Here is a 25,834-nt window from a genome sequence, read left to right on the forward strand (position 1 = left end):
CGAGTCCACCCGACGCAATACCACGCGACTCGAACGGCCCCACCCCTCCCCACGCCACTCCAGCCCTGGACCCCCCCCCACAGACCCGTCCCGTGCGTCGTGCCCTGCAGCCGTAGACACACGCGCGGTACAGCAGCGCGCCGAGTCGATCATCGGAGCACCGCCTCGGCCTCATACTCTCTCACACCCACACCTCCGCCACGCAGGTCGCCTCGCAGCCGCTCACGTGATGCACAGTCTCCACCTCGCGCATCCTCCCTCGCGGCGGCTCAGCCTCCCCCCCCCCACACACACACACCGGTGTGGGCCGTGTGAGGGTCGGGGGAAGGGGAGGAGGAGGGGGGGGAGACACCTTCGAGTCACGCTGGCACATTGCCTATTCCCATATGGATGCCACAGACGTGCCCGCGGTCCCGGGTCGCGCCGACGCAACGCCGCCCCAGGGCACGACCGCCGACATCAGCAGCCATGCACCGCTCTGACATCCCTGCGTAGGTGGGTGCCTGGCCCTGACACCACCAGCAGTGGGGAAGGGAGAGGGGCAGGGGGTCGGGGAGCTCACTGGCTTCTCCCGCACAGAGAGTGGGAGTACCGGAGTCTGATGATATCGCCCACAGAGGGGTGCTCTCCGTCACAAGGGACCAACGGCGAGAGGACGAGCAACAAACACGCGACAGTGCAACAGCCAGCAGCGCACGCTGCTGCTTCGGAAAGTAGCATAAAAACCGGAACATGAGGCGCGGAATGGGAAGAGAGGTGCGTGGGGAGGCGAAGGGCCAAGGGCACAGAAAGCAGCGAAGGATGCTGCATACGGCTGTCCATCACAGCAAGACGGAGAAGACAGCTAACGGGGAGCACGATGCCCGGCAAGTGCCTGAGCGCCCACCGACAGAGCCGGCCCACACCAAATGCCGCAGAAGATGAAGGCACGAGGCGGCAAATACCTGACGCGCAACACGGCGTGCGTGAGGTGCGGGAAAGATAGGAGCAGGAGGCGGAGGGGAGGGTAGGACGGTGCTCTATGATTGGATCGCGGCATGTGACGACCCTCATCTTTGTCTGGAGGCGCTCAGTGGTTCTCGCCATCTTCGTCCCTTGCTCGCCGTCATGTATGCGCCTCTGACAGAGGAGTTGTGCCACTCCATACCCCAAGCCTGCATACATGCGCAGTTACTAGACGCACATCAGCTGCAGGAGGCGCTGGTCGATGGCGTCGTAGGGGGGCTGCATGGGCGGGATGTACAGGCCAGATGGCGTCCGCACAGAGCCGCGCACCTGCTGTTTCAACTCTGCACCAGCACTGGAAGAGACGATGCCACCACCGCTGGCCGCGGCTGCTGACGCGACCAGCCCGTTCGGGTCTCGAAGCCGCTCCTCGTCGTAGTTCGCCAGTTGAAACTCGTTCGCGATGCTGGTGAGGTAGGCCACACACTTGTCATTCGGCGGCGTGTACATGCTGAGCCGCTCCGTCATCCGCTGGTTCACGGAGAACTCCGCATTCGACATCGACATCTCGACAAACTCGCGACCGAACTTGGATTCAAACATCTTGCGCAGCGCCGTCAGCTCCGGCACCGAATCACCGATACGCGCGCTCGCCCACAAAACCGACGTGATCGCCTCCTTCAGCTCCGGCGGGCATGCGGAGCTCGGGTCCTTCTTGTTCTTGTCCGTCTTGAGCGGTTTGCTCTCCGCGATGAGCTGCACACGATTCGCCAGCAGGTCCAGGAAGAGCGACAGCACCTCGTAGCCTTCGATGTTGACATCCTCGCGGATACAGTTCTCGACCCGAATGCGAGCGGAGTCGTACTTCTCCAGAGCGAGTAACTCTGCAACGCTGCGTCGCTGCGTCTTGACGCTGTTCACCAGCTTGTTCTTCTGCATTCCTAGACGCGTGATGGCCATGCGGATGTTGGCGCGCACCTTGACCGGGTCAAAGCCGCCGGATGACTTTTTGTTTTGCAGGAAGCCCTTCATTATCGTCGGTTTGGTGGTGTGTCAGTCTGTGAGCGCGTGTCTCTGCAGAGTCGCCTGGCGTGTATGTCAGCCGGTTAGTCTCGCCCTTTGTGCGGTTGCCGTGCGTCGAGTCGATGGCTGCACTGCGTGGTATAACAAAGAGTAAAGAGCGAGTCTGGCTCGGTGATTGGGCGAGCAGCGGCACAGACACGCGCGAGGGGAGAGGCGATACAGCCGAGGGCGGGGCAGCGGAAAGGGGGGAGGGTGAAGGTTCAAAGAATGCATAGGAAGCGCAATGTCGCTCCAATGGCAACGCGGGCGGCAGAAAGAGGGGAGGGGGGGGGGGGGTCGTGCGTATGTTTACGGCTACGCGTGTGCATGTGCATATGCGGCGAGGGAAAAAGCACGGATGGGGGGAGGAGGTCGAATAGAGATAGAGAGGCAAAGGCATGGACCATACAGCACCGCTCGACAGTGCTGTGGTGGCACCTCGCAGCGGCAGGCAGCCGAAGTCGATGCCCAGCAGCCCCGAGATGCCGTGGCGCTTAAAGTGGCGACGTGACGCATTAGCGGAGCACATGAGCCGATGGCGCACACCATGCTAAAGAAGAGAAGGAGAGGCGGGCACCTGAGCGCTACCAGACAACTCAGTAAGGAGGCACAACGAGACACCTACAAACCACAAACACACACACACACACACACACACACACACAGCACACTTCCAGAGAGATTTACCCGCGGCACAGTACAGGGGAAAAAGAAAGGTTCAACATGAAAAAAGGTCACGTGCACGGGTAGAGACCAAAGCACAGGCATGCGTGACCCACACGGCTAATCGAAGCGGTTATGGTGATGATGGTGGTTCGACGTACCCCCGCGTCTGACACCGAGGATTGTCTTTTCGGGCGCATTCGACGGCACGTAGCGCTCCATCGTGGTGGCCGCACGCGCGAATTCCTGCTTCACCTGGTTGAACTTAGCTGGATGCAGGTGGCGACCGAGGTTCAGTCCGCCAACCCCGACGTCTTCGTACGGGTCCTCGATGCCGAGGAGGTAGCTGAATGTGCCCTGCTTGCTCTGCGGGAAGTTCCAGTTCACGTCGGAGCGGAGTGAAAGCCGTGGGCGGCTGAGGCTGATAATGTTCTTCTCATAGTTGAAGTGAGACGCGTAGTAGATGAAGAAGCCGTGCAGGAGCTTGCCGAGCTCGGCCGGGTCGCAGTCCAAAAGTGGGGAGAAGTCGGGGAAGCGCGGCATGTGGACTGGATGGGCTAACGACCACGGGTCGATCCAGGCCAGCTGCCGAGTTGCCAAGAGGTAGTGAACAAACATGACCGTCACCGCGTAGGAGGTGAGCATGGCTGCCGTCCCCAGCCCCACGCCGGAGGCCTTGCCCCACGCCTTCGCGGCCATGGCTGCGTGGCGGGCAGCTGGGGGGCCGTTGTGCAGATAGTGGCGGAGCAGGTAGCTGTTCTTGACGCCGTAAGCCACAAAAGAAATATCCCACTTGTACATAAACATCTCCGGCACGTATCGGAGGTCCAGCATGTCGCGCGTGTAGTCCTCGCGCATGCCCTTGGTCATGATCACCCCATCTGGGAAGAAGCCGACAGCCTCGACGGCTTGCTCGCGCGACGTGCACTGCACCGCGCACCGGCAGCCATACGTCGTCCGCTCCACCCAGATGCCCTCGATATTCTCTCGCCCCATCTTTGTGGCGATGTACTCCAGGTCCTTGGAATCCAGATGGCGGTTGCGTATGTCCCACAGGGTCGTGCGCGACTTGCGGTCCTCCTCCTCCGTCAGCACGGTGTACCGCCCCCGCGCGACCTTGTCGTCGTTGACGTAGCGCAGTTTCACGACAGGGGTGCGAGCCTCCGTGAGGGCCAAGAGATTGTTGCGCAGAAACTGCGGCATGTAGCGCTTGACAACTGACCACAGCTTTTCCGTGCGCTTCGCCTGCACGGAGTGGTCGGGGTACGGGTCGTCGAAGACACAGGCAAGGTCGAGGTCGCTGCCCCACTCCATCTGCCCGTGCGTTACCAACGACCCGCAGCAGTAAATTTTCGCATCCGGTGTCCACTTGTCGGCAAGCATCTGCAGCTGCTGTTGGGCCCGAATGGCCGTACGAAACATCTGCTCTGGACCGATCCGCTTGCTGTTCTCCTCCAGCAGTGCACGACCCCACTGTACGTAGTGATCGTTCGAAGCAACGAGGTGCGAGGCATAGCTGACCCCCTCGGACGTCGACGAGGACGCCGCGCTCGGCGAAGATGCAGCGTCAGCCGAGCTCGACGCCGCCACCGCGCTGGAACACAACCCGCGCGTGACGGCCACGTAGAGGTACAGTGGCGTAGGAGCGTGCATGATGACGACCTATCACGACCTCCCAGAGGCTTCGCATGCGACGCGCGTATGTGCGGACGCGTCCGTGCGAACAAAGGTACGTGCACACCAGCGACCGAGAAATGAGAAGACCTCACGCAACACTGTTCCGTGTGACAGTATGCAGGCTGCGGGAGACAAGTTCGCGGGGCAGAGAGCAGAGACCTTGGAGGGCGCAGAGGCATCAGCGGAGGTGAAGCGGTAAAGCGGGAGGCGTTTGCCTCGCACACACGCCGGGGCGCTCTTCCCGGCCTCAGACGTGCGGTGCATCCGCCGACCCATGTCGCTCTGGGCTCGTGTGCACATCGGCCACGGCAGAAAACTCGAGCTGCCAAGGTCAAGAGCGTGGAACGAAAAGGTGAGGACGGATGCCGCGTGCACACATGTGGTTTGCTGTAGCGACGAACGATGGGCACAGAAGGACGCGGACACACACACACACACACCGACAACAAGAACGGGTTCAAAAAGAGCGGCTGCCACTCTCACGTGCAGGCCGTTACGCACCGTCGCACAGGGCAGGATACGGGCACTCGGCTTTGGTGTGCCGCTGCGTCCGCCCGCGCCGCCACGTGAGGCTCATCCTATCCCCTCGACTGAAGGTCGGCAGTAGCTCGGACAGCGTGTCCGTCCTCTTTTCACTGATACAGTGTGTCCAGCCGTAGCGGGCCTCCCCAGTTATGACGACGAGGGAGCGTGGGGCAAGGTAGACGCCGACAGGCGCAGCCACCTCTGCCGGCGCGTCCCAGCGCGAAAACTCCATTACGGTGTACGAGCCAAGTGACACGATGAAAACGGCGTCGCCGAACGCGTTGTGCGCATCCACGTGGGCGGCAATGCCGCACGCCCCTAACTCGCTGTAGTCGTAGAAGTTCACCGTCAGCTGGTCGCACTCGTAGTCGCCAGGGCAGAAGGGATAATCCCCTTCAATGCGCACGCCGCCGGCAGCCGTGTCATTCTGCAGCCGTGCGCGCATCCACGCATAGAAAGACGGACGCGCGTTCGTCACGTCGCCCTCCGCCGTCAGCGCATTCACCCCGTAGAGGAAGCGGCGGTTGAAGTGTGCCACGCGGCGGCGCGAGAGATATTCTATCTGCAGCCTCGGACGTCCGTGGTGAAGTTCGTGCCATATGGCCTTCTCCTCATCTGCCGTTACAAAGTCCTCCACAAGAAAGAGCCCGGGAACATCCGGCAGAGCGTGTGATGTGCACGTTCGTGCTGGCGGCGATGCCCCGTTTGAGAGCGACTGGGTCGGCCGCATCCTGGAGGAGCACTCTTGTGCGCCTCGCTCCTCCTCGGCGGCGGCACGCGACAGACAAGTCGAGGATAGGAGCAGCCGCTCAATTCCGATGACCGGGCGCTGCAACAAGTGGGCAACGCGCGAGCGCACGGCAGCAGCATCACACGACACCAAGTAGAGGAGGCCGCAGCCCTTGTTTGCAGAGGAAGAGGACGTCGACGTCGATCCCTCCTTCCACAGCGACACGGTCGGCGGCACTTGCAGCACCACCACCACCACAGATGCTTTGCCGGCTGCCGCGCCGTTATCAGCGGGGGAGGACGCGGGCGAGGTATGCATCAGCGCCCCGGTTTGGGGGACCTCGTCGTCGCGGAGGTCCGCCCCACTGGGGGAAGAAGAGGCTCCTTCGGCAGAGGCGGCAAACTGCGCCAGCTCCGCCACAGCAACATGCATCACAGAGACACTATAGGAGGAGGCGCTTACCCCCGTACCAGCCCCTTCCACGGCATCGCGGGGCAGCTGTAGAGGGACGCTGCACACCACAAAAGGCAGCGTGGAGCTGTGCTGCAGCACGCAGTTCAACGGCGACGGCGTGGCAGACGCAGGAGTGGGAGAGGCGCAGGAGCAGTTTTGCGGGGTAGCGGCCGCAGCGCCGCGCAGCAGTCCGTGTGCCTCCAGAGTCTGGCGAAGGTCATGAGGAGAGCAGCCGGCATGGGTGCCGCCGTTTAACGCCACAAAGCCGGTGGCTTGCTCATGGGGCGGGAGGAGGCGCGCCGCGAGAGCGCCGAAGGCGTCTCCATCGTGCGCCTGGATCTCTGTTTCTGGTGCGACGATCCTGAAAAAACGTGCCAGCCACTTCTTACACGAGATGTGCGTCTTCTTCATCTGCCGTGGAGGCAGCTTTAGGAGAGGGAGAAGATGGTTGAGTGGATCGCCTGCGAGGGACATGGCGGTGGAGACAATGAAGCAAAAAGAAGTAGCAGAAAATAAGCCTGGAAAAACCTCGAATTTACGGCGCAGTGCGCGTGCGCGATTCGCGGTGGTAGTGCCGGGCCCACCCGTGTTTGACGACTCCCACTCTGCTCAACGACAGGCAGAGACACTGAAGCAGAGATCAGGGGGCACACAAGCAAGCCGTAAGTGTTAGGGAGAGGAGAGGTATGCGACAGAAGAGAACGAGAGCGAAGCACATGAAGTCGGTCTACGCGTGTGTGCGTCCGTGACTCAGCACGGGTACGTCATCGCTACCGACGCCCGTTGCGCTGCGCACCTTCTGGATGCACAGCAGAGAGAACAGCGGCGGTAGGGGAGCGAGCGCTCGAAGGTTGCAAGCTTGTCATAGACCCCGCCATCTCTTCACCTTCCCCCGCAATCTCTCTCGCTGACGTGTGCCTTCTTGTGAGTGCAATGAGCGGAAGGCCACACGTAGGAAGAGCACGCGGCAGATACCCGCGCTACCGTCGGGTCGGCAAGACAGAAACGCCCTCACCGCACTTGGTTCGTGTTCTCCGTTGTGCGACAGGGGAGCACAAACGGAGTGAGCGAGCAGAGCCCCCGGCGCCGGAAACCCGGGCTGACGGCACGCATACCGTAAAAGACCGTCGCGGGTGGTTGCGGAGGGAGACGGTGTTGCTAGCAAGAGAAAGAAAGCAACGCGCATGCAAGAGACTTGGCCGATGGACTGGCAACGGAAGGTGAAGAGTCTCACATGCAGCACAAACACTTGCCGCACCTCGGCCTTGTCCACCGTCGTGGCCCACGCACTCTCTCCGACTCACCGAGCCATTCCGTTGTGGTGAGCCCGGCTACCGCCGCTGACGCTGTTTCTTCTGGCAGCCCGGACAAACACACAACTCGCAGTACCCGCAGTACCACGAGCGCAGCTGCAGCACCACATCCGCCTGCCGCCCAATCGGAGTCTCGCAGAAGTGGCAGAGTGCCATGCCCTCGGCCATGACAGAGGGGATCCGCTTGGCTATTTCGTAGGTGTTGGCGGCAAAGCTGCCTTGTCGCTTGCAGTAGGGACACTTCATGGGAGCACTAGCCGCCTGCTTCGCCTCCCTGTAGTAGTCCCGGAAGACATGGTGCTTACTAAGGTGGTCCGTCATCCTCGATACACTGTTGGAGGTGGTGTGGGGAGAAAGGGAGGGGAGGCGGGGGGGGGGGGGGGGGGTCTGTGAAGGAGTACGAGGTGCGGTGGTGGAGACGAAGGGCACACCCTCATCGTGATGATCGTCTTCCCTCGTCAAACCACTGCTGCGCCCCCCTCCCCTTGTTGGGTGCTGTCACTACCGCCCTTTTGTCGTGGCGCAGTGTCCTGGAAGTGCAATGTCGATGACTTCGTCGACGCCCCGTGTGCAAAGGTCAGGCCCCGGCGAAAGAGAGGCCCGCGCGCGGCGGGAAGGGGGGGGGCAGGTGAATTGAGCCGGGCTGTAGGCGGGAGGAGGGGGGAGGGAGGGCTGGTGGTGCTACAAACAAATCATCTTGAGCAAATCCTTTCTTACCTGTTATTCGACCACAAACACGTCTACCCGTGCACACGTGTGACACAGACGCAGCTCGTCGGCCTCTGCAGCACTACGGCCTACCTCTGATTCACTTGGATAGGCCATCCGCTGTTCCATCAGACCATGCGCCTAACGGGCCCCTCTTGCCCTTGCTCGCCCCTTCCTCCGGTACGTGCTGCGACATCGGCGCCAGACAGAGACTCGGGTGGACAGCGTGCCTTGATTCACAGCGGGCAGCATCCACGGGTCCTCCTCGAGGGCACAAGCGGCGACGCCTGTCTTGCGGGTAGCAGGGGGTGGTCGAGGCGCCTGCCGAATAAGCTCAGGGGTGAAAATTGGCGAGATTCAGGCCAGGGCCCTCTGAGGCCCTGCACACTTGCCTGTCTGCCATGCTTCACCCTCTCCGTCGCTTCAAGTCGCGGCATTCCACAATAGGCTCCCCGAAGGCTCGTCACATTCGGGTCTGGGGGACTCGACGGTGCAGCTCGGGACGCCCTCGCCACGCTTCCGGCATCTGCGCCTCATCAGCCCACCCGGGCACATCGAGGGCGTACCGTATGCTTCGCGCACATGCACCTTGCGGCTCACGGGCATGGTTCGCTTCGCGCCGTTCTCGTCCACCGCTCTTGCTCCTCCGGCCTCGCCACGTACGGTCTTGCGTGCGCTACGAAACGTGCCGGCTATGCGTGGCAACGCCCGCGCGCCGCGCTCGCAGTTCTGCGCTGTGGGGCATGCTTCAGGGCGGCGTCGCGGCTGGGGGAGAGGGCTCGCTGCCTTCACCTGCCGCCTCCGGCCATGTCGCGGAGGGGTATGCCCAACGGAAGGGGACCGCCGATGAGCATGTGCTGGCGCACGAAAAACTCACAGCACGTCGCTCCGACGGAGCACAGAGGGGCAGCGGTAGACATCCGGCGGGGGGAAGCCCACGCAGCGCTAGCGGGATGTGCGTAGCCAGGTCACTGCGTGCAAGATCATAGCGCGAAACGAGGTATACCTCGAGAGACCAGCGAGACTCGCGTAGCAGTATATCGGGCACAACAACCGGCGGGACCTCACCACAGCAAAACACAGGCGGGGGCGTGAGAGTACTACAGTTCTAGCGGCACAGTAAGCAGTACATCACCTGCACCCGATGTAGCCGCTGCCAGTTGGCCGCCGTTGCAGGAATACAAAGTTCGGACGCCTGTCCGTGCGCGACCGGGCGAGCATGATCTCCTGTCGCCTCGTAAGCTCAGCACTCGCGTTCTTCTCGTGTGGGACGGCTCTCGCCAAGCACCTCTTGTCCCGGCGTGCCGCACCCTGTAGCGCCCGGTTTCGGGGGATGCCGGCCTGGCGTCTGAGACCGGTAGCCGACACCGTGCTCCGTGCAGTGGGCGTCGGCGTCTCTGCCACACTGCCGATCTACAGGAGCCTGTCGGCTCTGTCCTTGTGTTCCAATTCGCAATGGCCAGCGACCCACTGAAATGAGAGACGCACGCAGTGGGCCACAGTAGCGTCAGCACGTGCACCCAGACCTGTCGCACGATGCCGGCCTCCACCCTTCCAGGGCCCGTAGTGAGAGCGGCACGAGGAAGAAGAGCGAGCCCGCGGCAACGGCAGCCATGCCTGTTCGTGCGCATCTCCGCTCCTTATGCTGTCCTCGCCGCAGCCTCTCGAACAAGCCAACAAATGCTAAGGACGAAGGGAAGAGGTGGTGGGCATCCACCCACCCCCCGACTCTCCACGACAGAGCACACAAAGCACAGGTCTTCATGAGGAGAGTGGGCTGGTCGGTGTACACACGGTCTATCCCCTCCTCCGCGGCTCCTTCCATCTGCCCACGAGTCAGCCTATCACCTCACCGCCGTCCGAAAGCCGCGCCACTGAGTGCGAGCGTGTGAAGCGTTCGTGGTGCTGTTGCGGCTTGCCGCTTATGACAGGTGCTTCGCTAAAACGCAGAAACACGTGAGCTAACCGTCGCTGCTTCGATGCGCACGGCTCGCAGAGCAGCGCAGAGGCCTAAATGCCAAAAATCAAGTGGAGGAGGAGGGAGGGGGTAGGGAGAGTGTCGCGCTCTTCTCGGTGATCAGACACGGCGGTGTCGCCGCGGCCGAGCAGTACTGCCGTCGCCGTCATCAAAGTCATCCTCGGTGCCGACCTCTCCGCCATGAATCAAGGACTTCCCCGTCGCGTCGTCGTACTCCCAGGGGCGAGCCCGCTTCCACAAGCTTGCAAAGTAGGCTTGGCGCTGCACCGATGCCTCTTCGGGGGTGTCTGCCACGTACAACCAGCCATCCTCGCCACCCTCCGGTACTCCACCCGTACTACTTCCCTCACTGCGTATCCTCCATGCGTCACCGGTAGGCGTAGCCGCCTGCTCTACAGTGGCCTCGTTCGCCCTGGTATCGCCTCCATCCGCCTCTCCTGCTTTGCTGGCTTCGGCCCCCGGCGATGCCGCTGCGGCCACGGAGGAGGCAGTTAACCGCTCTTTCCTATTCTTGATCTCACGTAGCGCTTTACAGGCCGGGTCGAGCTGGATAGGCCGCACATTCCAGTTATGGACTCGCAGTAGCCGCAAGAACACCGTCATGTCGCTGCTCGCCGGCCAGGGAATGCGAGTGGGAAGCACAGGTTTGTACTCCTTCATTTCGGCGAGATGCGCGTCCTCGACGGCAGTGTGCGGCCGACTTGCCTCTCGTGCACGATCGCGCGCCGCGAGGATGTCGTCCAGGGGCGGCATCGCGTTCAGGTCCACGTCCACGATGTCGGCCGCAATCTTGTGGAACGCAAACAGCTCGGCCGCCTCACTAACCGCGCCGCCCCACGCGTCCTGCACCGTTTTGAGGCGGCCAGGCTGGTGTGCATTGCCAGCGCCGCCAATGGAGCGGTCGTACCCGTGATAGGTGGACTGAGCAAGGTACAGGTACGGCCCCGGCGCCAGCGGGGTCGTGACGCGACACTCAGGCGAGAAGGCGTCTTCGAGGATGGACTCGCGAGCGCCGCGGCACACCGCCAGCACCGACCCGATGATCTTGCGTATCATGTTGAGCAGAAAGGAACAGCCCTCGATTTGAAAGAAGAGAAAAGGCAGCGCTGTCGTGTTCGGTGACAAGCATGTGGCGGGTGTGGTGCTGGTACCGGTAGGAGTTGTCGTCGTCGAGGCTGCGGCGCTGCCGCCGACCGTGTCCTCCGGCGAAGTGGGCGTTCGCGGCGGGTACCTGAGAAGATTCATGTCGTACTCCGTCCTGCTCTCGCCGTGCACCGGAACGGGTGCCTCGTCAGCAGCTCCACCCTTTGTCGAGCAGGGGAAGAAGAACAACCGCGGGCACACTTCGCTGCGGTAGATGGCGCGCAGTGCCTCGTCAGTCGTTGGCTGGATAACCTTCGCGCTTACACCAGAACGGTTCGAGTCGATGTCGACGGAGAAGTTGTGGTACCGGCGCGAGCCTGTGAAGTGCGAGCGCAGCACCTGGTTGCACCGATCTGCGCTCGCCTTCAGGTCGCGCAGCCACGACGACGGCAACGCCTGCGCATCGGCCGGACGCGCGACTGCGTTCATCTTCTCTAGGTCGACGTACGGGATACTGTACTGGGTTCGTTGCGCCGCGGCCGCCTCCTCTGCCAGCGCTTGCACGTGAGCGAGGCACCCGGGGTAATACTTGTCGACCGCGGCCCATGTGTCACACGGGGGCAAGAGAGCGTAGAGCGGCAGCATATAGCGGTACACGCGCCGGTTGCAGCAGTGGCGCGGGATAAAGCTGCCGGAGAGCTGCATGACGTTCGCGACGCGAACCGTGGCCGGGAGCTGCCTGTTAAGCTTCTCACAGATGCCCTCCGCCTGCCCCATCTTCTCAAACACCTCCTTGGGAACGAAAAGGGACACCATGTTTCGAATCGCGTGAACGCCGCGATCAGTGCGACAGGAGCGGGCAAAGTGGTGATGCTCGCCGGCAGGCCGTCCGCGGACCACGTCGGCGATGATGCCGGCATCCTTCAGTGCTTGGATTAGCACGCCCTCAACTGTGTGGCACGTCGGTGCGTGGACCTGGATCTGCAGTCCACGAAATCCGCTGCCGCTGTACAGGACGCACAGCCCAATGTGGACGCAATTTTTTGGTGCCTTTCCGACCATCATGCGACGCGGGTCAGGTCGTCGCCGAGCCGTCTTGCCCCTCATTCTTTGTCGGGCAGCCCCACTGAGTGTTGGTCGCGCTGGCACTTTCTTCACTTCCTCCCCCCCCCATGCGTTGTTCTGACCCTCTCGGTGCGGCGGCGGCGCGACACCACTCACCACCTTGCAGAGGCGCACGCACAAGGCGCCCGTAGCGCTGTCTCAATCTTGTATGCTTGGTGCAGGAAGGGGAAAGAGGACGGAGGCGGCCGCATGAGCAGCAGCGTACATGGTGAAGCGGAGAGAAACAGAGAAAAGCAAGAGGAGGCCAGTAAGTCGCGAGAGAGTGCGGTGGTGCCTTCCTGGCGCACGGCGTTCGCAGATGAGAAACGGCATCCACGATCCGCGGCAAGCCCATGCATGAGTCGCTACCATGCCGCGAGGCCTTCACCACCCCATCCCCATTGCCTGTGAGTCAGCCTCGAGGCGTGAGGATGCTCACTGCGTTGACCGGGAGAGGAAGGAAAAGGTAGATTGTGAGCACGGGAAGCCGCCTATAGACACCGTCGTGTTCAGTTGCCTTCCGAGCCATTCTGTTTCTATCCTGTTTTTGTGCCGTCGTCTCCGCCCCCACGCGTTGCCACCGCATTCGGCGGCCACTGGAGTTCACGGAAAGAAAACCCCGCAGCGTTCTACACGAGCCCAGCACAGTACACTCACACGCAGGGACGGGCCTGTTCACGTTTGGACGCACACACGTGGAAGACGCGGATGCATGCGTTATATATATATAGATCGATATGAATAGGGCGACGCCGGAGGCACGCGGATGTGATGAGAAGGGTGAGGCGCGAACAAGACACAGAACAGAAGCCACAACAGAGAAGCATTCATCGATGATGGTGACAGCCACGGTGGCACATGTATACACGCACACACATTTATCGATAGGATCTGCGCCATCTCTGTGGCATTCACGTGTTGATCTGCGGGGTATCGGTGCCCGTGTGTGGCCTTCTCTTTCCCGCTTCCCCTCCGTCGGGGGAAGCAACGGCGAAGACCACTCACCAGCCCGTGAAGACGGGCATAACGCCGACGCGTCCGGCGTTGGTGAGCCACTGGGGTGGGGAGGCGGCGAGGATGGAAAGGTGCCCTTCGCGGCCGCCAAGGTCGAAGCACACACGAGACAGAAAGGCACACCCTCGCACGCGGGAGCAGGAAGCCGTGAGCGGAGTACGCACGTCTCAGCTCGCGCCTTCACTTCGTCTTCGATGCCGGTCTTCCACCGCCCCTTCCTGCGAACGTTTACGCTTTCGCACGCTCGACCTGCTGCACAATAGCGTCGATGACCGCCGTCACCGCATCCACGGTCTGCGACGGAGACTCCTTCACGAAGACACGACCCATGTCCTCAGCCAGAGACAGGTTCGGGTCAATCGGAATCGCACCGAGGAACGCCACCTCGTACATCTCCGCCAGTTTTCTTCCACCGCCCTTTGAGAAGATGTCGGTGCAGTGCGCGCAGTGCGGGCAGACAAAGCCGGACATGTTCTCGACGATGCCGAGGCACCGCAGCTGCAGCTTGTGGCAGAAAGACAGCTCCTTCTTGACATCATCGGTGGAGACGTCCTGCGGGGTGGTCACAATGACGGCCCCGGAAGGCCGGAAACTGCGCAGCACCTCGCACAGCGTCAGATGCTCGTCACTCGTGCCGGGCGGGGTGTCGATGATGAGGTAGTCCAGCGGGCCCCAGTGCACGTCCGTCACAAACTGCTTGATCATGGCGTCCTTCTTTGGGCCGCGCCACACAACCGCGTCCTTGTCGCTCGGAAGCAGGTACGCAATGGACATGACCTTCAAGTCCCCCGATGGCGCCGCCGCGCCGGGAGCGGAGCCGGGGCTGCCGGCGGTGGCTGCCTTCGCCTGCGACGACACAGGTATCCACCCCTTCTCCCCTCTGTACACGTCACACCCCTCGAGGCCGCATATCTTGGGCACACTTGGGCCGCATACGTCCACGTCCAGCAGTCCCACCTGCTTGTGGTGCACATGCGCCAACGCGAGGGCAAGCTGGCACGCCACGGTCGACTTCCCAACGCCGCCCTTTCCGCTAAGAACGAGAATGATGTTCTTCACCTGGAAAAGTCCCGCGGATGCCACAGTCGCGGCAGCATCCGAACCCCCAGCACCGGAAGGGGGCGCAGCGCCCTCTGCTACGGATGGGGATTGCATTTGCGTGGTCCGTTTATATCTACTTCTCTCTCTCTCTCTCTCTCTTTCCCGACCCCACGTGTGGGATAGAGGTGGTGGCGGTGGTCGCCGAAGGACGGAAAGACAAGTGACGGCGAACAAAAGATGAGGAGGACAGACAGGGGAAAGTGAGGGGGTGAGTGGAGGAGACAGGGTGGGTCCGTGAAAGGACCGTGCGCCTTTCAACGCGGCCGCTCCACCACAAACATGTCAACAGCAATGTACCCATGCACCAGCCCAGACCTGTCCACCGACACGACAAACCCGCAACCAGCGCGCGCGGGCAGGCTGCAGTCTCTTGGCTTCCCCATACGGAGCATGGGGCACTGGGCCCTGCGATACCGCGGTGAGGTGGCCGGCATTATCGGGGACTAAGTGAAGAGAATGAACGGCAGGCAAGGCGGGGGTGATTATGGTGGCGGTGATAGTGTGTGTGCGCATGCGTCCATTTGTGTGAGAGGAGGTAACGCTCAAACAACGACAGCGGTGATATGGGGCGACCTCGAAAGAGGTGAGAGGGAAGCGATAAAGAACAGGGAAGGCGGCTGGCCATTATCTAGATCTCGATCTCCTCCCCCTCACCACCACCGCCGGCCCGAGTCTCAGTCGTAGCACCGGCAACGGGAGCGCCCCGAGTGCCTCGGCTTGTGTTGCTCCTTCTTTTGCAACGTTTCCGTTGTTCTCTTGCTCTTAGTTCTTAATGCGGTCGCTCCGCTAACAGGGCTTGTCCTTACTTTTCTGTGCGAGCGGACGCCCCTGCGCAGGAAGGCCCTCGCACAGAGAGGGGGAGCGGACATCAGCGCAGCAGGCGGGGAGAGGGTGGAGAGTGCGAGGGAAGAGCGGCATGGCCGTGTCGTTGGCCGGTCACTCTCCCTCCGTGTCACTGTGGTCAGTGGTGATGCAGCCCCTGCAGCCCTGTGGCTATGATCGCACGCACAACGAGTGAGAAAAACAGACGGGTCCGTCGTTGTCACCACATCGCTGCGGGGCCCATCTACTGCGCACCTGTCACTGCCGTATTCGCCGTCTCCTCCTCCTCCTCGGAAAGACGCTGCAAGGCACTCCAAATCTCCTGCAGCTGCCGCCACGCCTCCGTCGGGTGCGTGACATCAACGACGTAATGCTTCACCGTGTCTACCGCAGCGCCTTCCCCCGTGGCAGCAGGAGCAGCCATCGCATGCAGGCGCTCCTCATCGTGGCGCATCTTGTCGCGCACCCCCTGTTGCAGGTCGCGCAGGCTGTGATACCCGCACAGGTACATGGCGGTCGCCACCGTCACACTAAAGCCCAACAGCGCAAACGCGGTGCCCCAAAAGAGGGCGCGGTAGGCCAGAAGAACATGCTCCCGGGACGGTGGGCATGGCGGCGACGCTGCTGTCGGTGTTGCTTCAGTCGCCGCAGCAACTTCGTCGGTGGCAGACCCGAAAAACAAGGCCTCCAGCGGGACCATCGTCTTCTGCAACAGTGACGATGGTGCCGAGGAGGCCGTCGTGGCAGCCGCGCGTTCGCCGCTCGTCTCACTCCGTCCAGCGACGCCGTTTGCCCTCAGAGCTGATTCCCGTGGGATGTACGTCCGCTCCAGCTCCTGCGCACCAGGCAGTTGCGCGCGCAGCTCCTGCAACGTAGGAATCATCTGCGCAACCTCTCTCGCACTCGGCACGTTCTGCTCATTCACCTGTGCGGGGCTCATCTGAAATTGTGTGCTGCTGCGGAACCCCCTCGCCGTCTGCGCAGGAGGGTTATGAGAAGGTGGCGAATCAGCCGCTCCTGCCACGGTACCCTCGCACCTCGCAGATGTCGCTGCTGCAGCATCCTCCGCTGTGGCCACGCCCACGGAAGACAATGAAAACGGCGAGGAAGGAGGATTCGCTACAAAGGTGCGCTGCGGCTCCACCACGGCAACACTGACGCGGCGCATACGCACCGCCCGCGTGTATGGCGCACGGCACACCCCCGCTACGGCGTTCATCGGAAACCGCACCAACGCGTGCATGTCGATTGGTGGCTTGATGGGTGAGTCTGTATCCGCCTACGTAGAGAAGGGGACCGGGATGAGGGCAGCACCGTGACAGCGACGAGGGAAAAGGTGCATGAAGAGTGCAGAGACCATCCGAGAGAGAGAGAGAGACGGAGAGTGAGGTCGTCGGGCACGGCGGCACGACTGCAAACGTGAGACCGTACAACACCGCTTCGATGAAGGGAATATAATGGAGACAAGATAAACAACAGCAGAGACCCCGTTTCGTCGAAGCCCATGGAGGGACGTCCGTGCTGACGAGAAGTGGGCAGAATAAGGGGTGGATGGGGGGACGAAAACTTGCCTCTCGTCCCACCATCATCCCGGCAGACGCACGCGCACGCGCACCGCGAAAACGTGACAGCAACGAGTCCCTCCAAACACGTTCGCTTTTTTCGTTTCTCATGTGACACGTGACACACACACACACACACATGTGTAGAGACACGCTCTCCGTCACGTACCCCTACATTGCCTTGACGTCGTGTAATGTTCGACAAGAAAACTAGCCGAAGAAGAAGGCGCACGCCGGCACTGGCGATTGCGAAAACTGCAATAGACGTGCAGGCCCGTGTATATGCAAGCGATGAAAGGAATAGTAAAAGACAACAGTGAGTAAGGAGGGCAGTGGAGAAACGAAACGGAACAGACGCATGTGTACATAATGCAAGAAAAGCACACACACAAACACACACACACACACAAACACACACACACACACACACACACATAATGGGATTGAGAAGGCGCGCACATCGCGAGGAAGAAGAGCCTGCAGAGAGATACAAGGAGCGCGCGCCGCCCATCCGGGGCACACACAGAGAAGCACCAATATGCTTGGGAGACAGACTCGGTGTCCTCATGCACCGCGTACTCAGCACGTCGACCCACGCTGCCACCGATGAAGGCCCTGCTGTCCAGCGTCATCGAGAGTCCGCGCAGTCTGCCTATCTGCGAAGCATACACCTCGCGTACGCTCTACTGCCGACTGGTGAGAGGTGCAGGCAGTCGTCGAACACGCGCAACACCGTCTTGGCGTCAAAGGTGCCGTTGATCGCAGCCTCACCCTGCGCGGAGAGCACTTCGTAGTAGCAGTTGTAGGTGGATGAGGAGGAGCGGAACTGGTGGTGCGTCTCGAAGGACTCACGGGCGATACTACGGTCACCGGCAACGAGATCAGATGCGATGCGGCCGTATATCCGGCAGGCCTGTTCGCACGGTGGCAAGGGCGCGGACGTGGCGGTGGCGTTGGCAGGGTTGCAGAAGGCGGCAGCAAACGAAGAAGTTTTACCGAGTGCCCGGACCCAGTGCGCCGTTGCATTGGTTGCCGCAATGATGGAGGGCTCCTCACGCTGGCCTCCCAGCACTTCCGCTGTGAAAGCCCACGCGGGCAGCCGGGACTCGTATTGAAGGTAATGCACCCCGTTCACATTCCTCAGAAGCTTCCTGCACGTCATCAAGTAGCGCGTGACGGCGCCCCGCACGTACTCGTGTCCTAGAGAGAGCTGCGCTCCAGCATCCCGCGGTGTCTGCCACATGCCGCGCACGCTTGCCAGCGGATGGGCAATGGTGCACACCACGACTACCAGCACATCGCACTGCTTCGACGAAGGCGGCGCTGCACTGGCAGCGCGCTCATTACTGAACGCCGCCAACTTGGCGTACAGTTGGGAAAGTAGTGCGGCAGCTGTGAAGCATCATCCACCTTGCTCACCGGCAATGCCGCATCCACCGCCTCCTCCCAGGTGGTGTAGCTGAAGTCGCCTAGCCTATCCACCGCGGGCAGCGGCACAACATCGTTCACCACCATGTAGCGCGTCTGATTTCGAGGGATATCGAAAATCGCTCTCAATGATGCTTTCTCCCTGAACAGCTCCGTGAGGCTTGACCGCGCATCGTCTCCTGCGCTGTCTGGTGCGAGGCGGGGCGCAGCAAGGGTTAGTCGCACCGCACGCTGAAACTCGCCCGCGTCCATCTGTCTACGCAGCTCGTCAGCCATGTACTTGCTAATATTCTCGCCTCTCCTCGACACCACAGATGGGCCCACCTCTACCAACGCTATCAACACCACCGCGTTGCCCTTGCCTACACACCAGCTCGCCAGTGAAACGCTTGTCGGTGTAATAACAGATGATCGGCACCATTCACTTGAGCACTTGTACGCGAGCCTGCCGATGCACATGGATCGCCACCCGTTGTTCTGGCACTGGAGCCGATCTGCACAGAGGCACAGGACGAAGACTGTCAACATCAGCAGCGCCACCACACGATTCGTGAGGTAAGGTGCCTCGTTGACCATCATGACGGCTACTTGACGGGGTTCGAATTCACATCACCCGGCAGCCTCGGAAGCCTTCTTTTATTCTCCACACTGGCGCACACAGGCACCAAGAGAGCATACATGGTATTGCACCTGTGTAGGAAAGAGCGGCTGTGAACGTGTTTCGCCGCCCCATGCGTATGTGTGTGTGGGGGGGGGAGAAGGAGAGGGAGGGAGAGGGTGGCACCCGTGTCGAAGTAGCGATGCCAGTGAAGCAAACAAAGTCCAGCCCTGTGTGTGTTGTTTGACGAGACACCAGCCCGTTGCCGAAAGAGAGGGCGAGAGCGAGAAGTGATGAGAGATGTGAGACACAGCATTACTTCTCGGCTGCAGGAGGAGAGGTAGGCAAAGAGGGGTGTGTGGGGGGGGGGGAAGGGGGTGCATCACCGCCATGACGGTCTTCGAGGAAGAAAGTACGGGGGTGAATGGGATCGAAGAAGGAGCAAAGGTAACCCGAGACGGAGAGCCAAGCCACGCCGGCAACAAGAAGCGGAAGTCCTCTCGGCAACGCTCATCCTCTGCTGAGCCGGGCACATTTCGTCTGCTGGCTCATCTACGCATCCGCAAGAATGGGACCCGCTTATGCGGGGGGGGGGGGGGGGGGGGCAGAGCTGCGCCTCCTCCTTCCTCCTCTTTCTGCACTCTTCATTTCCGTGTGCACTTTTTGCTGGTGCTGCTGCAGCGTCCGCTGCGTTCGGGAGGCACCTTTCCCTTTGGCTGCTTCGTTAGTCCCGTTGTGCTTCCCGAGCGCGGCGGCAGGGCGGCGAGTGCCGTCCACGGAGGCACCCTGCCGCCTCCCTTCTTACAAGCGCGTTTCGCTCTCTCATGCTTTCCTTTATTACTCCTTCGACCACGTACACACACAGACACGCACACTTTGTGGGGAAGGGGGGCGTGGCCGCCTCACCGTTTCTCATGAGGAAGGGCGGTGAAGAGACGCACAGCCAGTCAGGCAGCGAGGGCGACACAGAGAGAGAAAGGGGGAGAGAGAAAACAACGCCAAGGACGCTCTACTAAGGTCACTACAGCACCGCACACACGTCGTCGCACGTCGCGCTTCCGTGTGTTTTGGTGCTCTCATTATTCCCTTTTACTTTTCCATTTTTCTGTAAGGGTCAATTCGGATCGGCTGGTGACGGTGTCCTAACATGGATGTTGCCGCCGCGGCTGCCGCAGTCCGGCCCCCTCCTCCGCCACTTCCTCAGCACAAAGAGCTGTCTGGTAGCGAGGGTTGGGGCGCGAAGAACGCGTCTTGTCGGGGGCGTTGTGCGCACCGCGCCGTCCTCCGCCTCTTGCGCTGCCCTCATTTCCGTTGTGTTTTTTTTTTTTACTTCGTATGTGTGGCACACTTCGCCACCGCTCTGCTGCTATGAGGAGCCCCGGCGTTCAGCGCAACGCACGTGAATGCGAGGACCCCGTCGCTCCGCCGTGCGCCCCTCCAAGAGACAGCTCGGCCCCTCTAAGGGGCTGCGTGGACATGAGGGGGACGGCAGACAGAGGCGCCATAGCGCCATAGTAACATGCGCGTCAACAACTCTACGAGAAGAGCATGAGGAAGGCGAGCATCAGCGCGAACAGGCCAATGGCCTCCGTCAGGGCGAAGCCGAGAATGGCGTAGTTGAAGAGCATCTTGGTCAGGTTGGGCTGGCGAGCGCAGCCTATCAGCAGGCAGCCGAAGATGGCACCGATACCCAAGCCGACACCACCGAGGGCGATGGCGGCGAGACCGGTGCCGACGTAGTGCAGGCCCTGGACGGAGAGGGCGACAGTGGAGGCCTGGCGAGGGGCAACCACGAGCGCGCTGGAGGCGGCCGCTGCGCGACGGGCGACGGGCTGAGCAATGGCACGGCGCATCATTTTCGGACTGAGTAAGGTGCAGTTGTTGTGCGAGAGGGAACGAGACGAGGCGTGCGGGGAGAGCGAAGGACACCAACTACAAGCGTGCTGCGAGTGGCTGGAACGAGAAAGCGAACGACGAGGTGGGACTGACAGATACTTCAAGAGGAATGGGCACGCGGAGGAGAAGGCGCAGTTCACAACGTTCCCGTCGTGGTGGTGGGCAGCACAAGTGGTTGCACAGCGCACATCGTGAGGGAGTGGGTCGGCAGAGGGAAGACGGGGGGGGGGGGGGGGGGGGAAGAGCAAGTACATGTACGAGAGGGCGTGCGAGCGAGAGAGAGAGAGAGAGAGAAGCACGAAGGCGTCTTGCATGAGCATCGGGTGCGAGAGGCAATAGAGCAGCCACATGACCCTAGCAAGGGACGAGGAAGAGCATGGGAAAGCCAAAGAGCGCATGGAAAGCACTCGCTGCGTCGGTGTGCAGCAGCCGTGGCAGTGCTACAGCATTACAAATCAGCCCGTGAGGGTGGGCGGAGGGTTACGTTGGGTATCACATCCCTCAGCCCACCCTCCCCCTACTCGCTATCAGCAGCCTACCATGGGGTACTCGGCCGCAAACAGCCTGCAACATCAGCCCCACTCCTACGTGTAGTGTGCGAATTTATGCGTGTGCATCTGCCCTCCCCCCCCCCTCCCGCTCGCGGCTTCGCGCGCATTACTCGGTTTATCCTCAGATACCGAAGGAGATGGTGACGGCCGTCACACAACATCGAAACGAAAAGAAGGTGAGCGGTGGCGATGGTGACACCGCACGAGAACGACGTCAGTCCTCCTCAGCGACAGCGCCATCGCCGCCTTCCCATGTTAAGACGACGAGTACCACAATGACTTGCATTCCACCGACTACCCCACCGCATATCCCCTCCCTCCCTCCCTCCACCCCCCCCCCACACACACACATTTACACAATGTGCAACCATCCACCAACGGTGCACATGCTACTGAGAGCAACCAAGAATGCTGGCGTGACCGCACATAGGAGAGGGACCGAGCGGCCGTTGTGGAGCAGCGGGGCGAAGACGAAGAGCAGCTCACGGAGGCACTGAACGCTGAGAGAGGAAGAATCAGAAGGAATTGTGCAAGCGCCTGAGCGTTGTCAAGGCACATACAATAACAGCTCAAGAGAGAAGGGCGGCGAAGGCGCGCATGACGCGTGCAAAGTGAGGGCACCCCTGTGGAATATCCTCGTCTCCCAACAGCTCGAGCAGCATCTCTGGTGCAGCGCGATCCTCCGCATCATCGTCGTCAGCGCCCGTCACGGACGCGGTAGCACCGCTCGTTGCTGCGACGCCCTCCATGGCCCGCTGCACCATCGCCAGATCATCACCTGCGAGTGGGGCCGTGGAAGTCCGGCACAGCACTTCCAGCAGACGCGCCAGAGCGCGACTTACCAAGGTGCTCGGTGACACGTCCAGCAGCAGCACCACCTGTTCCAGGAGCTTCGAGTAGGAGCCACTTGGGGCACACGACTGCACTGCAGCGTGCACATGAGCCGCAAGCTGCTGCTCCTCCTCGCCGCCGGTGGCAGACGCGAAACTCAGGGCAAGGATCAGGGCCAGCGGAATCGTGTGTTGCTCCGACTGCACGTCGCTGGAGAGAACCAGCGCCTGCGCCGCGTGTTGGCAAAGCAGCGCACTAAGCGGGCCTGCACTCGTGCGCCACACGGCGAAGGTGGCCGCCGCGACGGCACTACAGAGCTCTGCAGAGAGGCTCTCGCGCAGCATCGTCATCCATGCCTTCAGATGCGCTGGCGACACCACCTCCTCCGCACCGTCTTGCCGCAAGAGGAGGAGGGTGTAAACCACGCGGAAGACGAGCGGTAGCATGCCGAAGTCCCTCGTCGTGTGCTGCAGCGCCATCTGCAGTGCTTCCGCCGCAGCGGGGGCAAAAAAGGTTCGGGAAGATTGGGTCATCACGAGGAACAGCTCCCATGCGTTGTCCTCCACCCACGCCGTCGCGGCGCTCATCGGCGACGTGCACGGCACAATGACGCAAGGCAGCAGCGACCAGATCACAGCGTCAGAGTCGCCATGGCGGAGGCTGCTGCCGAGGCACTCCAGCAGCATGTTCAACGAGCTCAGCGAATCTGCGCCGCCTTCTTCATCGCCGATCTCGTCCGCATCTACGGCCAGCCCCGCACCACCCGTTCTGCCCGCATTGGCAGCCTGCGCCTCGTAGGACTTGATGACGGTCAGCGCAGGTGGAAGGAAGAGCTGCACGAGAACATCACCCTGACTCTGAAGAGCACCCTTCTCAATGAGCACATGCACCAGCCCCGCCAGGCCCTTGATGGTGGTCGGGCTCTGCACGCGAGACAGCAGCTCCTGCACCGTGCGCAGCACCGTGTTCACCATGGTGGGCGGCACCTCCGAAGGTGTAAAATGATTGTCTGAGACGAAGTTCTCCGTCGACTTGAGCGCAACCAACACCAAGACAATCTTCTGAGTGGCAACGGCGTGCTGCAGCACCGTCTCCAGGGCGGAGAGGACTGCACGCCGATCCTCAGTGCTGGTCACCGACTCACACCACATGCCCACCAACCACACCACACGGCGGGCAACGAACGGCGACGTCTGCGCCAGGGTGGCGGGGTCGAGCAAGCGCAGCAACTTTCCGCGGAGAAAGTCGAGGTAGGAGGAGGTGTCCTCGGAGGCCATAGTGTAATAGCCGATGCCGATCGCGTGCAGGGCCGCGGTGACAGGGCCCACATCTCCCTCTTGGAGCAGCTGGTTCACAACAGCCCAGGCCGCCGCGAGGCTCGCGCTGGCGCACGCTGTCGAGCCGGTGAAAGCCAGAAAGAGCTGCTCCGCGCAGCTCATCGTGGAGGTCTCGTCATCCATGTCGACATCCAACCCAGCCGCCACCTGCTCTGGGTGCCTCGACCACTCCGATAGTGCTTCCGGCGTTGTTGTATCCGCCAGGTACGCGCTGACGATGTGCTGCAAGAGAGGGGCGAAGTACACCGAGGTGGTGTAGCGCTGCAGGCAGTGCGCGATGAATGCATCGCCGTCCTCGGCGCTCAATAAGGAGGTGAAGAAGCGCAGCGCTCGACACACCGCCTTTTCCGAGACCACCTTGCCCACAGGGCTGCTGACGACGGCTGACAGCAGTCGGAAGATCGAGTGCTCAGGCGTGTCAGGCGCAGACGACGGTGTCGACGCGGATGGCGCTGCCGCCGCCGCCTCATCAGCGACCAGAAAGAACGGAATGCCGAGCTCATGCAGGCGACTCGGAAAGAACACGACGGTTGCCTCGTGCGTCTTGAGCGCGTACTCCAGCAGCCGCAGCCGCCTTTTGGCGTTCGGTGAGTCTGGCGCGTCCTGCCCCAGTCCCGCCGCAAGCCGCCACGTCGCTGCTAAGAAGAAATGGCAAAAGGCCGGATCGAAAACCCCGCGGCCAAACGTGCGCAGACTGCACTTGAAGAGGTACAGGCACAGGTCGTGTGCCTCCAGCATGCCTGTCTCACTCTGGAGAAGTGAGAAGACGCCGGAAAGTGGTGCCACACAGGCGCGACACACACCTTCAAAGACGTTGCCAATGCGGCAGCCTTGCATTTCTTTGAGGAACACGTGCAGGTAGAGGAGCACGTATGTGACACGCGCGTGCGAGGGCGCCGCGGTGGCCCTCTCCAGCTCCGACACGTAGGACGTGACCACATGCTGTATGGCAGGCGGCATTGCACCGAGCTGGGCCCTGCGAGAGCCGCGCTTCGCCATCAGAGCAACTATGCGACTCATCTTTCGTGCCAGCAGAATAGGCGCGTTCGCCTCAGCCAGGAGGAGGCGGACGTACGATTCCAGAAACCGCTCCTGCGTTTCCTTGAGCACCGCATTGTGCCACGACTCGTCCAGAAACGCGATGACAAGCGTGCAGAGGAAGAAGCGCAGCTCCGGCGGAAGCTGCTGAGACGCGATACCATCGTAGGTGTGCTGAAGAAACACCTCAGGGTCCCGCTCCTGCAAGTCGCGCAGCTGCGCCGCGGCCTGCTTGCGCGCTGCGTTGTCCACCGAGCTCCGCAGCACTTCGAAAACCGCGTCCATCGTCGAACGCGTCGCTGCAGACGTGCTCGCGTGCATCTCTTTTGACTGGACGGAAGTAGGGGGCGCACAAACACACGCGGTGGCCAGACATCGACCAGCAAGAGAAAGCCCTGATGAGGTGGATTGCAGGCGGTGAGAGCGGATCGTGCGAGAGGTGTGACCCGGCGCGCGCACAGAGCGGAGCGAGGGGTTGAACGCAATTGGAGGAAGGAGATGAACAGATGGAGTTTCAGAAAGGCGGAAGCAAAGTAGAGTGGACGCGCCGGACGCTACCGAGGCAGCGAGCAAAGGACAACGCGAGCCTGTCACCCGCAGCGGGGCCACTGTGCAGGGGTGGGCGGGCGGGAGGGAGGGAGGGGCGAAGCGCCCTGGGCATCTTGTCATGGTTCACTAACATTTCCACTTCGAGCAAGCCTCCGCCCGCGACAACTGCTTCTCCTCTCTTGCCGCAGCTGTTAGCTTTCCTCGCGCGAAGAGGGGAAGGGGGTCTTTGTGTCGCTGCACGCTTCACTGCACTCCCGCGAGAGTGCACATGCCCTTCTCTCGTTGCTTTAAGTAGGGGGTGAAGGAAAGCAGTCAGGCAATGTCATGGATCTGCGTGGCGCACCCCCAACACGCACTGATACGCAGACACAGTCACATAAGAGGGCCGGTGCGTCGCAGGCATGCGCTTGTGTGGTGGAATCAACAGCACCACCCGCGCACAACGTTCGTCGCGTGCGTCTGCAGCTCGACGCATCTGAAGAGCGTTTGTCTCCCGACCGAGTCTACCCGGTGCCATACTACGCGACTCGAACGGCCCCACCCCTCCCCACGCCACTCCAGCCCTGGACCCCCCCCCCACAGACCCGTCCCGTGCGTCGTGCCCTGCAGCCGTAGACACACGCGCGGTACAGCAGCGCGCCGAGTCGATCATCGGAGCACCGCCTCGGCCTCATACTCTCTCACACCCACACCTCCGCCCCGCAGGTCGCCTCGCAGCCGCTCACGTGATGCACAGTCTCCACCTCGCGCATCCTCCCTCGCGGCGGCTCAGCCTCCCCCCCCCCCCCACACACACACCGGTGTGGGCCGTGTGAGGGTCGGGGGAAGGGGAGGAGGAGGGGGGAGGGGGAGACACCTTCGAGTCA

General features: G+C 61.8%; 10 protein-coding genes across 10 annotated transcripts; all 10 read right to left on the reverse strand.

The window, feature by feature from the left end:
- Positions 1 to 1,173: 1,173 nt before the first annotated feature.
- On the reverse strand, positions 1,174 to 1,977 carry LMJF_26_0380 (conserved hypothetical protein; the record flags this gene model as incomplete). Its single annotated transcript, XM_001683993.1, has 1 exon — positions 1,174 to 1,977. The coding sequence occupies one exon, from the start codon at positions 1,975 to 1,977 to the stop codon at positions 1,174 to 1,176; it is 804 nt and encodes a 267-aa protein (XP_001684045.1).
- Positions 1,978 to 2,790: 813 nt separating this feature from the next.
- On the reverse strand, positions 2,791 to 4,323 carry RET2 (RET2, RNA editing complex MP57; the record flags this gene model as incomplete). Its single annotated transcript, XM_001683994.2, has 1 exon — positions 2,791 to 4,323. The coding sequence occupies one exon, from the start codon at positions 4,321 to 4,323 to the stop codon at positions 2,791 to 2,793; it is 1,533 nt and encodes a 510-aa protein (XP_001684046.2).
- A 517-nt stretch (positions 4,324 to 4,840) lies between these two features.
- LMJF_26_0400 (conserved hypothetical protein) lies at positions 4,841 to 6,529 on the reverse strand (the record flags this gene model as incomplete). The annotated part of the gene is made up of 1 exon (XM_001683995.1): positions 4,841 to 6,529. One exon carries the CDS (start codon positions 6,527 to 6,529, stop codon positions 4,841 to 4,843), a length of 1,689 nt encoding a protein of 562 aa, XP_001684047.1.
- An 857-nt stretch (positions 6,530 to 7,386) lies between these two features.
- On the reverse strand, positions 7,387 to 7,689 carry LMJF_26_0410 (conserved hypothetical protein; the record flags this gene model as incomplete). Its single annotated transcript, XM_001683996.1, has 1 exon — positions 7,387 to 7,689. The coding sequence occupies one exon, from the start codon at positions 7,687 to 7,689 to the stop codon at positions 7,387 to 7,389; it is 303 nt and encodes a 100-aa protein (XP_001684048.1).
- Positions 7,690 to 10,153: 2,464 nt separating this feature from the next.
- LMJF_26_0420 (pseudouridylate synthase-like protein) lies at positions 10,154 to 12,244 on the reverse strand (the record flags this gene model as incomplete). Its single annotated transcript, XM_001683997.1, has 1 exon — positions 10,154 to 12,244. One exon carries the CDS (start codon positions 12,242 to 12,244, stop codon positions 10,154 to 10,156), a length of 2,091 nt encoding a protein of 696 aa, XP_001684049.1.
- Positions 12,245 to 13,483: 1,239 nt separating this feature from the next.
- Positions 13,484 to 14,410, reverse strand: LMJF_26_0430 (nucleotide binding protein-like protein; the record flags this gene model as incomplete). The annotated part of the gene is made up of 1 exon (XM_001683998.1): positions 13,484 to 14,410. The coding sequence occupies one exon, from the start codon at positions 14,408 to 14,410 to the stop codon at positions 13,484 to 13,486; it is 927 nt and encodes a 308-aa protein (XP_001684050.1).
- Positions 14,411 to 15,422: 1,012 nt separating this feature from the next.
- On the reverse strand, positions 15,423 to 16,421 carry LMJF_26_0440 (conserved hypothetical protein; the record flags this gene model as incomplete). Its single annotated transcript, XM_001683999.1, has 1 exon — positions 15,423 to 16,421. One exon carries the CDS (start codon positions 16,419 to 16,421, stop codon positions 15,423 to 15,425), a length of 999 nt encoding a protein of 332 aa, XP_001684051.1.
- Positions 16,422 to 17,392: 971 nt separating this feature from the next.
- Positions 17,393 to 18,747, reverse strand: LMJF_26_0450 (conserved hypothetical protein; the record flags this gene model as incomplete). The annotated part of the gene is given in 2 exon segments (XM_021483173.1): positions 17,393 to 18,113; positions 18,113 to 18,747. Coding segments are annotated over 2 exon segments (1,356 nt in total).
- Positions 18,748 to 20,301: 1,554 nt separating this feature from the next.
- LMJF_26_0460 (putative ATPase subunit 9) lies at positions 20,302 to 21,060 on the reverse strand (the record flags this gene model as incomplete). The annotated part of the gene is made up of 1 exon (XM_001684001.1): positions 20,302 to 21,060. One exon carries the CDS (start codon positions 21,058 to 21,060, stop codon positions 20,302 to 20,304), a length of 759 nt encoding a protein of 252 aa, XP_001684053.1.
- A 722-nt stretch (positions 21,061 to 21,782) lies between these two features.
- Positions 21,783 to 24,740, reverse strand: LMJF_26_0470 (conserved hypothetical protein; the record flags this gene model as incomplete). Its single annotated transcript, XM_001684002.2, has 1 exon — positions 21,783 to 24,740. The coding sequence occupies one exon, from the start codon at positions 24,738 to 24,740 to the stop codon at positions 21,783 to 21,785; it is 2,958 nt and encodes a 985-aa protein (XP_001684054.2).
- Positions 24,741 to 25,834: the final 1,094 nt, after the last annotated feature.

Source organism: Leishmania major, chromosome 26 (assembly GCF_000002725.2).
Source record: "Leishmania major strain Friedlin complete genome, chromosome 26".
Lineage (NCBI taxonomy): Eukaryota > Euglenozoa > Kinetoplastea > Trypanosomatida > Trypanosomatidae > Leishmania > Leishmania major.